This window comes from Leptodactylus fuscus, chromosome 10, assembly GCF_031893055.1.
Source record: "Leptodactylus fuscus isolate aLepFus1 chromosome 10, aLepFus1.hap2, whole genome shotgun sequence".
NCBI lineage: Eukaryota > Metazoa > Chordata > Amphibia > Anura > Leptodactylidae > Leptodactylus > Leptodactylus fuscus.
The window spans coordinates 43,990,595-44,003,336 of NC_134274.1; the positions used below are offsets into that span (position 1 = coordinate 43,990,595).

Below are 12,742 nucleotides of genomic sequence, written 5' to 3' on the forward strand. Positions count from 1 at the left end.
TCCCTCCACCATGAATTTGCCCAAACTGGGCTGTTTAGAGGCTCCCTCCACCATGAATTTGCCCAAACTGGGCTGGTTAGAGGCTCCCTCCACCATGAATTGGTCCAAACTGGGCTGGTTAGAGGCTCCCTCCACAATTAATTGGTCCAAACTGGGCTAATTAGAGGCTCCCTCCACCATGAATTGGTCCAAACTGGGTTTTTTAGAGGCTCCCTCCACCATGAATTTGCCCAAACTGGGCTGTTTAGAGGCTCCCTCCACCATGAATTGGTCCAAACTGGGCTGGTTAGAGGCTCCCTCCACCATGAATTTCCCAAAACTTGGCTGTTTAGAGGCTCCCTCCACCATTAATTGGTCCAAACTGGGCTGGTTAGAGGCTCCCTCCACCATGAATTTGCCCAAACTGGGGTGGTTAGAGGCTCCCTCCACCATTAATTGGTCCAAACTGGGCTGGTTAGAGGCTCCCTCCACAATTAATTGGTCCAAACTGGGCTAATTAGAGGCTCCCTCCACCATGAATTGGTCCAAACTGGGTTTTTTAGAGGCTCCCTCCACCATGAATTTGCCCAAACTGGGCTGTTTAGAGGCTCCCTCCACCATGAATTGGTCCAAACTGGGCTGGTTAGAGGCTCCCTCCACCATGAATTGGTCCAAACTGGGCTGGTTAGAGGCTCCCTCCACCATGAATTTCCCAAAACTTGGCTGTTTAGAGGCTCCCTCCACCATTAATTGGTCCAAACTGGGCTGGTTAGAGGCTCCCTCCACCATGAATTTGCCCAAACTGGGCTGTTTAGAGGCTCCCTCCACCATGAATTTGCCCAAACTGGGCTGGTTAGAGGCTCCCTCCACCATGAATTGGTCCAAACTGGGCTGGTTAGAGGCTCCCTCCACCATGAATTTGCCCAAACTGGGCTGTTTAGAGGCTCCCTCCACCATGAATTTGCCCAAACTGGGCTGGTTAGAGGCTCCCTCCACCATGAATTGGTCCAAACGGGTTTTTAGAGGCTCCCTTCACCATGAATTGGTCCAAACTTGGCTGTTTAGAGGCTCCCTCCACCATGAATTTGCCCAAACTGGGCTGTTTAGAGGCTCCCTCCACCATGAATTGGTCCAAACTGGGCTGGTTAGAGGCTCCCTCCACCATGAATTTCCCAAAACTTGGCTGTTTAGAGGCTCCCTCCACCATTAATTGGTCCAAACTGGGCTGGTTAGAGGCTCCCTCCACCATGAATTTGCCCAAACTGGGCTGTTTAGAGGCTCCCTCCACCATGAATTTGCCCAAACTGGGCTGGTTAGAGGCTCCCTCCACCATGAATTGGTCCAAACTGGGCTGGTTAGAGGCTCCCTCCACCATGAATTTGCCCAAACTGGGCTGTTTAGAGGCTCCCTCCACCATGAATTTGCCCAAACTGGGCTGGTTAGAGGCTCCCTCCACCATTAATTGGTCCAAACTGGGCTGGTTAGAGGCTCCCTCCACCATGAATTTGCCCAAACTGGGCTGTTTAGAGGCTCCCTCCACCATGAATTTGCCCAAACTGGGCTGGTTAGAGGCTCCCTCCACCATGAATTGGTCCAAACTGGGCTGGTTAGAGGCTCCCTCCACCATGAATTTGCCCAAACTGGGCTGTTTAGAGGCTCCCTCCACCATGAATTTGCCCAAACTGGGCTGGTTAGAGGCTCCCTCCACCATGAATTGGTCCAAACGGGTTTTTAGAGGCTCCCTTCACCATGAATTGGTCCAAACTTGGCTGGTTAGAGGCTCCCTCCACCATGAATTGGTCCAAACTGGGCTGGTTAGAGGCTCCCTCCACCATGAATTTCCCAAAACTTGGCTGTTTAGAGGCTCCCTCCACCATTAATTGGTCCAAACTGGGCTGGTTAGAGGCTCCCTCCACCATGAATTTGCCCAAACTGGGGTGGTTAGAGGCTCCCTCCACCATGAATTTGCCCAAACTGGGCTGGTTAGAGGCTCCCTCCACCATGAATTGGTCCAAACTGGGCTGGTTAGAGGCTCCCTCCACCATGAATTTGCCCAAACTGGGCTGTTTAGAGGCTCCCTCCACCATGAATTTGCCCAAACTGGGCTGGTTAGAGGCTCCCTCCACCATGAATTGGTCCAAACTGGGCTGGTTAGAGGCTCCCTCCACCATGAATTTGCCCAAACTGGGCTGTTTAGAGGCTCCCTCCACCATGAATTTGCCCAAACTGGGCTGGTTAGAGGCTCCCTCCACCATGAATTGGTCCAAACGGGTTTTTAGAGGCTCCCTTCACCATGAATTGGTCCAAACTTGGCTGTTTAGAGGCTCCCTCCACCATGAATTGGTCCAAACTGGGGTGGTTAGAGGCTCCCTCCACCATGAATTTGCCCAAACTGGGCTGTTTAGAGGCTCCCTCCACCATGAATTGGTCCAAACTGGGTTTTTTAGAAGCTCCCTCCACCATGAATTGGTCCAAACTGGGCTGGTTAGAGGCTCCCTCCACCATGAATTGGTCCAAACTGGGGTGGTTAGAGGCTCCCTCCACCATTAATTGGTCCAAACTGGGCTGGTTAGAGGCTCCCTCCACCATTAATTGGTCCAAACTGGGCTGGTTAGAGGCTCCCTCCACCATGAATTTGCCCAAACTGGGCTGGTTAGAGGCTCCCTCCACCATGAATTGGTCCAAACTGGGGTTTTTAGAGGCTCCCTCCACCATGAATTGGTCCAAACTGGGGTTTTTAGAGTCTCCCTCCACCATGAATTGGTCCAAACTGGGGTTTTTAGAGGCTCCCTCCACCATGAATTTGCCCAAACTCTGCTGGTTAGAGGCTCAATCCACCCTGATTTTCAAAACAAATGTTGGTGCCAACCTCAACTTACTACAAGGGCCAAATTCACTGCTGGTGACAAGCTCTCCTCACTGCAAGTGCCAAATACACATGTTTCAAGGTGTTTTCCTACTGTCAGAGAGGTGGTATTGAGTGTGTAAAGTGTGTAGTTGTTAGGCTGTGATGTTGGGGTAATAGAGGGTCTTTGGTGTGTTAGATGCCCCCAGACATGCTTCCCCTGCTGTCCCAGTGTGATTCCAGAGGTGTTGGCATCATTTCCTGGGGTGTCATAGTGGACTTGGTGACCCTCCAGACACGGATTTGGGTTTCCCCCTTAACGAGTATCTGTTCCCCATAGACTATAATGGGGTTCGAAACCCGTTCGAACACACGAACATTGAGCGGCTGTTCGAATCGAATTTCGAACCTCGAACATTTTAGTGTTCGCTCATCTCTAGTTATAAATTCAGGAAATTATGTTTAACGCTGATGTAGCCAAAAATGACATGTCAACTGAACGTAAACTGTCCTAAGTGATGCAATGGAATTCAGTATTACTAAACTCAACAGCGAAGCCATTTTGAGTGCAGAATTTCTTAACATATTCTACCACAACCAGTCTTAATGGATGTATCTAGTGAGATGCTTGATTCTATTTTCTATTATTTATAAACTTTGATAAGAATTGAATAATTTATTTTTTTCTCAATGGATTTTCACAATAATTAGTACAGTAATTAGAAGCTAATGTCTACTTACCGGAGGAGAGTTCTCATATATGTTTGTGCTATATGGCAAATTGATAAAAATTGGGTCCATGTCTTGAATATCAGTAATTGTAATGGCGAGGTTGGCTAATGTTGAAAGAGGTTTTGTTTTGTCTTGGTCCTAAAAAAAAAAAAAAAAAAAAAAAAAAAAGAAGAAGAGAAAAATTTATTTCACATTGAAACCTTATCTGCTTGTGACAAACCTATTGTAGCTAGTAACCCTATATTTTGCATAGTGGAAATGTGCTCTGTAAGCCGATGGCTGGTCAGGTAATGCAGGGGGGTGGAATGACAGGTCCCACTACCAACCTACCTGCCATTCCTAAAAATCCAGCCCAATACTGAGCATTTACCAAAATGCTCAGCAGACAACTTTCATCAAACAAACATTCCTTCTGGAGTTTTCTCATCTCACCCACCTGAGTAGTCTGGATGAGATGTACACCCCCTCCATTACCTGGCCGGCCATTGGATTACAGTTCCTTTCATCCAGGTGGGCATCTATAGGGAGAACCGCTAAGCTCTAAGTCTTAAAGGGTCCAAAAGAATTTACAATATAAGATATCAGCAATATAGATAGCACATGGTAAGTGGGAGCCACATTAAAAAATTTAGCATAAAGGCTTGGGAGTTTAAAGTTATGCCTAATAATAGTACCTCTGTTGTAAACTGGGATTCACTGACAATTTAGGGTCAGTTCACACGTGAACCGTCCGCGCGGGTTTTGACATAGAGAGAGCCGCGGCGAGCCGCGTCTCTCTCTGGTCAAAACCCGCCTGCCGCGACCATCGCAGTCGCGGATTTCCCCTCCTATGACAGCTCAAATGAATGAGCCGACACAGGTGGGTGCTGCCGCTAGGCGGAAGCCGCGGTCCAGCGCGCCGCGGCTTCCGCCTGAAGATAGGGCATGTCGCTTCTTTTCTCCGCTAGCAGCAGCCCGCCGCTAGCGGAAAAAAGAAGTCCGGCGGTCTGCATAGACCACCATTGTAAGGGGCGGATTTTGAAGCGAAATCTGCTGTCAAAATCCGCCCCTTTGCCCACGTGTGAACTAGCCCTTAAAGCGTTTTTTGTTCTACCACGGGACAACTCCTTTATGTAATACAAAGTGATTAAATTCTGAATATATTTTAATTGTTCAAATTTGCATTGATCTTTCTTTTTAAGTCCCCTTTTCCTAGTTCTGGCAACTCTTGTTCCACTCCAATACATGGCCTGTAGTTGTTGAGGATGAAGACAGCGGTCTATCTAGCTTAGTCCACTAGCTAAGCAAATCCTTTTATATTATTTGTATCAAATGTAACAGAGAATGGGGATGGCTTAGCTATTGGGTCTTACATAGGAGGAGCCATATTGAGTTAAAAAATAAAGTACAATACACTAAGTGCTACTATAGTGTGTGGTCTACCAAGATATTTACACTATAGTGTGTGGTCTACCAGGACATTTACACTATAGCATGTGGTCTACCGGGACATTTACAATATAGCATGTGGTCTACCGGGACATTTACACTATAGTGTGTGGTCTACCGGGACATTTACACTATATAGTGTGTGGTCTACTGGGACATTTACACTATAGTGTGTGGTTTACCAGGACATTTGCACTATAGTAGGTGGTATTTCAGGAAACCTACAATACACTCATTGAGCAAATCACTCTAAATACATTTTGATAATTAATAGCACTTTTCTTACAAGAAGTAATTGTACACAATGAAATTCATGGTCGACTATGTGCCACATTTTTAGCCTTTTCCCAAATTGACAGCTACACTGCCAATAAAGCCATGGCAAAGTCTTATGTGCACTAATAGGTTAATCTTCCGAGCACAGAAAAAAATTAATAGAAGTGCAATGAACTCGATGTATCCTCTATTGTTAATGGAAATATCTTGTCACCCTAATATCTATTCTTCCCCGCCAAACAATGTCAGTAAATACACATTGCAAGTTGCCATATGATGAGTATAAATACCGTTATGCTCTGATGGGAGATTGCCTTTAATATCTGTGTTGTTGTGTCAAGTAATGACAGTAAATTTGTGTTCTGTATTTCTATTTAATCACAGGTTGCAGCTGAACTGAGAATCTGTTGCAGACGCAGACAATCACTGATACCAACCAGGAGATCCAGGCAAGACATGACACTTTTCTACCATCAATACCCCAACTGTTAATGGTATTGGCAAGCATATACTGGAAATGTACTCCTAGGTCAATGTACTCTGTTTCATCAGTCCTGTTCCTGATTTGGATAAATATGTGTTATATTTATGTTTTATATTAGAATACCTGTTAAAAACACATAAGATTTTACAATATTAAGGCAGATGCATCACTAACCAGAACATAATTGCCCAGACAAATTTTTTCGCTTAAATTTTGTATCACGATTCTTTATTATACATGGTATAAAAGATAAGAATATGTATACAAATAAGAAGCAGTAGGAAACGGATGTACCGACCAGAATAGTCAGGGAACTTTAAACACATGCCTTGCATACTGCTTCTTCCATTGCATTACCAAGTGTAGAAGGCTGCCATTATATAAACCACCTTGATACCTTGTATTGTGAAGTTTAAAGGTATAGCTAGTAGTGATGAGCGAGTAGTATTCGATCGAATACCTTGCCGGCATAGGAATGCATGTAATCGGCCGAACACCAAGGGGTTAAGCGCATTGAATATTCAAAGTGTTTAACCCCTTGGTGTTCGGCCGATTAAATGCATTCCTATGCTGGCAAGGTATTCGATCGAATACTACTCGCTCAACACTAATAAACTAGTAAAAGAACCTACTCATGGGTATGTGAATAAATCATTTTAATACACTTTTTTTTTTTAATATCATATATGTTTGTATACAATGTCAGTAAATAGATAGCCACGCGAAAAGTTCACACGGCGGAAAAGGTTTCCGCAACCTTTTCCTCCTAAGAGTAAGTTCACACAGTGGTAAGTGAAGAGGAATTTGATATGGACTTTCACCTCAAAATATTCCTTACTTTCCGGGCCCTATGACTTCCCATAGCAGAAAGAAAGGCTTAGCTTCAATAGCTTCAACTTTTTGCTGCGGCTATTATTTGCTTATTAGGCTCAAATTAATGGCCCTCATTAGGGTTGAGCGACCGGGAAAGATCGGATCCCGATCCAGAAAATTTCATGATCGGCTGGAAAATGATCGAAAATTGGATTTTAAAAACTATCCTGAAATCTCAAGATCGGCTCAACTCTACTCCGTAAACATAAGGTAACTAGGGTTAAGTGATTAGGATTGGGAAAGATCGGATCCCGATTGGCCATCGAGCAAATTTCACAATTGGCTGGAAAATGATTAGAAATCTAACTTTAAAAACGATCCTGAAATCTCAAGATTGGCTCAACCCTACTCCATAAATATAAAGTAACTAAGGTTGAGCGATTGGGATCGGGAAAGATCAGAACCCGATCGGCGATTGAGCAAATTTCATGATCGGAATCGGCTGGAACATGATCGATAATCAGATTTTAAAAACCATCCTGAAATCTCAAGATTGGCTCAACCCTACTCCATAAATATAAAGTAACTAGAGTTGAGCAATTGGAATCGGAAAAGATTGGATCCGATCGGCGATCGAAAAAATTTCACGACCAGGAGGAAAATTATCAAAAATCGTATTTTAAAAACGATCTTGAAATCTCGAGATCGGCTCAACCCTAGCCCTAATATTTTTAAGTGAGCTGCTTCTGTATCGGCCTCACATATTATGGAATACTATGGAAGGAAGATTCAAGGAGAAATTTATGTTGATTTTGAGGCAGAGTCTTGCATGTGAAAATATCCTAAAATGGGACTATTTTTTCTTTATAGGTGCTGTAATTCCTTGTTTAAGAGCTTGTACCGAATACACTTCCTTAAGCAGTGCAGTACAAGAACCACATTATTGCATTTGGCCAATAACAAGCTAAATGGCTTTTCCTTCTTTCCAGGTACCCGTGGATGCAGGCGCACATGATGGACTAATACAGAGGCTGTTCTGTAGTATTACAGCTACATCAAGACTTTGAAATTGCAGTCAGAGCTGATTATAGGGGATTAATGCTCATTTACACGCTATTCAATAACACAGCATGAACATTATCTTACAATAACCCCAAGGCTTTGCAGTTTGTGACCACGCTGGATGTTTCTTTTCTGATCTCTGATTTCCCTGCTATGATGTTATTACTGGTAAACTACTCAGGGAGATTTCAGCAGATTATTTTTATTTAACGTGCATTCACAATTCTATTTAAAGTACATAAGATGGTCAACAGTTGACTTGTAATCTATTTTATTGTACAGAGGAGGTTGAAGTACATATAATTACCAAGTAACATCTATCTGGAGTCAATCTTACAACGGATCACAGAGGATACAGTAGGCTTATCAATAGATTTAGCAGTTTAGGACCTGGTGTCGGGGAGTGTTTCGGTGGGATAGATTGGCAAGATAAATGTGTACCATACCAGGTGTTTCACATTTGTACCACATAGACTGTACAGTGTTTAATAATGTTCAATTTTCATGGGGTGGCCAAAGGGCATTAGTGAGCCATGCAGCTGAGAACTGAGTGTCAAAACCACAAAACCACAGACAATATGTGGCAAGTGAAGGTCAATATTTGTAAGTGTTCACCCATACTTATAGTTTGTGGCTGTGCAGCACATGACCACCCTGCAGCTTCCATATGAACGCCCAATCATATGGTACATAAACACAGGCTCTCTAAGCCATCACTACTGGGGTTGAGCCGATCTTGAGATTTCAGGATTGTTTCTAAAATCTGATTTCAGATCATTTTCCATCCGAACCAGATTCCGATCCTAATGCAAGTCAATGGGATTTTAAAAATGATCCTATTCACTACACAGCATGGAGTCCAAAAATTGAAGGCTTCAATTTTGGGACTCCACGCTGTGTAGTGATTAAAACATCCACCGGCTACTTAGTCCCCCCCCTGCTGTCCGGTTACCTGCACAGAACCGCTCCCCGGAGCTCCAGCCTGTTGTTCTCTGTCTGTTTGTCTCCTCTCTCATTCAGACGTCGGCAGAGCGCCATACGCGCCCCCGCCTCCCTAGTGAATCACTCACGTCCCCAGCCCCATACCCACCCACACTGTCCTAAGCCACAACAAGCCCTGCCTACTCCCAGTATCAGTAACACTAGACTAGGGTGGTGAGGGCGCGCAGGGCACTCTGCTGGAGTGTGAATGAGAGGATAGAGAACAACGGCATGGAGCGTCGGGTAGCGGCAGCGGTTCTGTGCAGGTAAGTTACAGTTAAGTTAAGTTGCAGGCAAGGGTTGAGCAATCGGGATCGGAATTCCGTTCCTGATCTTTTTTAGGCGGGATCGGAACCTGATTGCGATCGTGAAATTTATTTGATCGCCGATCGGGATCCGATCTCTCAACCCTAATAACTGCCTGTTTTATAGTGAATGTTTTACATTTTGTAGCTCCTTGCAATACAAACCCTGTACAGCCCCATGTAAATATTCTATTTGCTTGATTTACAGTGCCATGCCCTGGGGATCGGTGTCTACCTTTCCAGAGCCACAGTTGAGCCAATGTTTAGGAAGCTTTTAAATTTAGGAATAGATACATGTTTGAAATGGAAACTGTAATCTCAAAGTACAATACTGTGTTGTAAGTATGGAAATAATGTCTGCACTAAATTGCTAAACCACTAGGTCAATATAATAATTTCTATTACATCTCCGTGTTGAATAGTTAATTTTTCTGGCAGCACTTATACATTTTTTAACATTCTTTATTAACAAATTTTGGCTCCTTTCTGTGAAATCTTGCATTTCTTTGTTGTGTTCCTTGCTTCTCTATTGAGTGTTGTATCCTGCTTCTACTTTGAACGGTGCATAGAATTGCATGTATAACAGTGAAAATGAGGAGGAATCACTTCAAACAGTTATATCTCAGGCATCAAAGCACAAAAACTTGGTTCTGGTGTCATTTGGCAGTTCTACCAGTAATATTTCCAGAAATATCACTAGTTGAAAATACAGTCAGGAATGTGTCTACCTCTCATCTTTCATACACCACTAGAGGCATGTTTCTAGGTTTTATAATGCCCACAATATAATTATTTAACGGTATCCTATCATTAAAAAAAAAAAAAAATTCTGACTGACACGTTGGAATAGCCTTAAGAAAGGCTATTTTTCTCCTACCTTTAGATGTCTTTCCCATGCCGCCGTTCAGTAGAAATCATGGTTTTCTTCGGTATGCAACTGAGTTCTCTCGTAGCACTGGGGGCGGTCCTCAGTGCTCAAACAGCACGGGGGGCATCCCCAATGCTGCGAGAGAAATCTCCAGCGACGCCTGTATCTTCTTCTGAAACGTCCTCTCCCCGCGTCTTCTTCCAGCTCTAGGGTCAAACTTCTATGCATGCCCAAGGCCCAATGGCAGAGCCAACTGCACATGCGCGAGGCCATTTTCTCATGGCCGTTTAATGTGTAAGCTGCCACAAGAAAATGGCCGCTTACACCAGGCGGGCATTCATACCCGGCTCTGCCCGAGGCCCAACAGCAGAGCCGACTGCGCATGCCTAGAAGTTTGAAGCCAGAGCTGGATGAAGATAAAGGAAGAGGGCATTCCAGAATAAGATAGAAGTGGCGTTGGAGAATTCTCTCACAGCATTGGGGACGCTCCAGTGCTGCGAGAGAACTCATTTGCATACCGAGGAAAAATCGGGATTTCTACCAAACGCGGTGCGGAGAAGACATCTAAAGGTAGGAGAAGAATAGCCTTTCTTAAGGCTATTCCTACGTGTTATTGAGAAAAAATTTTGTTTTAATGATAGGATCCCTATAAGGTGTCGCTCCACTCCTTCGTTTTCACTTTAAGTCTGTAGACAATTAAAACTTAAACTAAAGGCTGTTACAGCTAAGATTGTTAGAAAAAAAATCTACAAAACTATTAATACTTGTAAATATGTTCAGCTGCAGTTTGTCTGCAAATCTAAACATTGTTATGATAATGGGAAAATCCCTTAGGCCAGTAAGGCAAGAACAGAGATTTTAGATACAAAGTTGTCCCCATGCCATGGTAGAATAAGATTAGAGTAGAAGTGGGAACATATTATCATGAGGCAAAAGAGTTAGAATTGCTTCAGACTCAAGGTACAAAAATTATGTACGGAAGCATTCAATATTCAAGAACTTGTTTTATTAACTATTTATCAACTAGAGAAAATAATAAACAGCTAGGGCTCAACCTGATTCACACTTCTATAGAAATTTTTTTTCTATTTATTTTCGGTTCTTAACTACAGATGAGCAAATAGTATGCGATCAAATACCTCGCTCCCATAGGAATGCGTGTAAGCGGCCGAACACCAAGGGTTTAAGCGCAGTGAATATTCGATGCGCTTAACCTTGGTGTTCAGCCACTTATACACATTCCTGTGATTCGATCGAATACTATTAGCTCATCTCTATTCTTAACTGTTCCCCAGTTACGAGGGCGTTTCTTTTACATGACTATAGTTTACCAGGTCTCAAACAGATTTGAAATAACCATATAAACACATTCCCTACCATGTGTTTTGTAAATGTCGCACTCGCTCAATTTGTTTAATTTTCACTTTATTGGATATTATCTATGGAAATGTAACAGTGCTATGTAAATTGAATGTTCATCCACTCCCGCAGAGTCAGTAAAAGCAAAGAATGCCTTCCAGACAGCGTACGTGACTTACCGTTGCATTGACCTGAAGTTGGTACGCCACAGTGGTTTCATAGTCCAGTGGACTGATCACAGTCACAATGCCCCGAGACCTGTCAATAGCGAAAAAACTGGAAGGAGGCTGAATGGAGTATAACACACTTCCACCTGTTCCCTGATCAGGATCTGTGGCATTCACAATATAAATTGGAGTTCCCACCGGTGTGTTCTGAAAGAGAGGAAACACATACAGTGTGAAATTAACAGATGGAAATTAACTAACCCACTCAAACGGTTCAAGACAAATAAACTGACCCTGTTACTGTGTAATGTAATCCGAAATGTTTTATTACTCCATTGGCAGCAAATCGCCTCATTGTATTTGTTTATTCGCGGAGCTGCAAATAAGCACTGTTGCCTGGGATACTGTTTCCTTACTGCATTACAGGGAATACATTATTAGAAAAATGAATATACCTATTTACCTAAGAACACCACCGTAATTAGTGTCATTCCACATTTCACACTGGCGCCTGCCTAGCAATAATTAAACCTATGACTGCAGGTTTCCCCCCCTCCAAACCTAACAAAACAATTATGGATGGAAACATTAGAATTGGGCTTTTAACAAAACTAGCACAGGGAGAACAAAATTAAATATACAGTGTTTTAGAAACGTAGACGTGACGAAAACTACAAATGCAATAACACATAATATGTAACCCAACAGCAGATCTCATATACGGTAGATCATTTCATACACTTTACTAATAACAATGAGGATCAAATTTCTAGACATCTAGACAAACTTAAAACGTGTCAAATTTAGCAGAATGGTTTTGTTGCTCTGTGTGTACACTGCTCTATTACCTCTGTTCTGTAATTGCATTTCCACCACACCCATTTCCTGTAACTTGTTTCCTTCTGCTCATCTAATCGTTAATCTTAGCCTTGCCCGTGTGATTGACAGTCTGCCTGCCAATCAGGTCTGGGGCAAGTCCTGGACTTCCTATATACAGGTCATCAGCCACACATGTTTGCTGGCTATTTTGACTCTGTCCTGTGACTCTGTCCTCGCTAGCTTCCTACTTCTCTTTCTATTGTATTACTGACCTTTGGCTTCCCTGTGACTACTCTTTTGGATTACAATTTTGTGCTGCTTTGTCTCTCCATCTTTGACCTTTGCTTGCTGATTTCGCTTTTGTGTTGTTTGTCTTGTCTGCGTTCTGTGTCATCACCTATATCTAGGAAGGGTTTTTCCTCCCAGGCAAGTAGGCAGGGACATGCGCTGGGTTGAGCTCACTGTCTCTGTCATGTTTATGCATCATTCCATCAATCACTTGATAGGGCAAAGCACAGTATTCACATTGTCATTAAAGGGAGTGAGTCTGTCACTAGTACCCAGCGTATCAACCCAACCCCACAGACAGGTTAATGTCACCTCCAAAAATCTTCATTTAAACAT

At 43.3% G+C, this 12,742-nt stretch overlaps 1 protein-coding gene across 1 annotated transcript in view; it reads right to left on the bottom strand.

The window, feature by feature from the left end:
- CDH23 (cadherin related 23) overlaps positions 1–12,742 on the bottom strand; it is an 832,275-nt gene that overhangs the window by 505,255 nt on the left and 314,278 nt on the right. Inside the window, exons 7-8 of the mRNA XM_075257430.1 lie at positions 11,312–11,506; positions 3,566–3,694 (exon numbers count right to left, since the gene is read on the bottom strand). Of these exons, the coding sequence (XP_075113531.1) occupies positions 3,566–3,694; positions 11,312–11,506 (324 nt within the window). The remainder of the gene's footprint in view (positions 1–3,565; positions 3,695–11,311; positions 11,507–12,742) is intronic.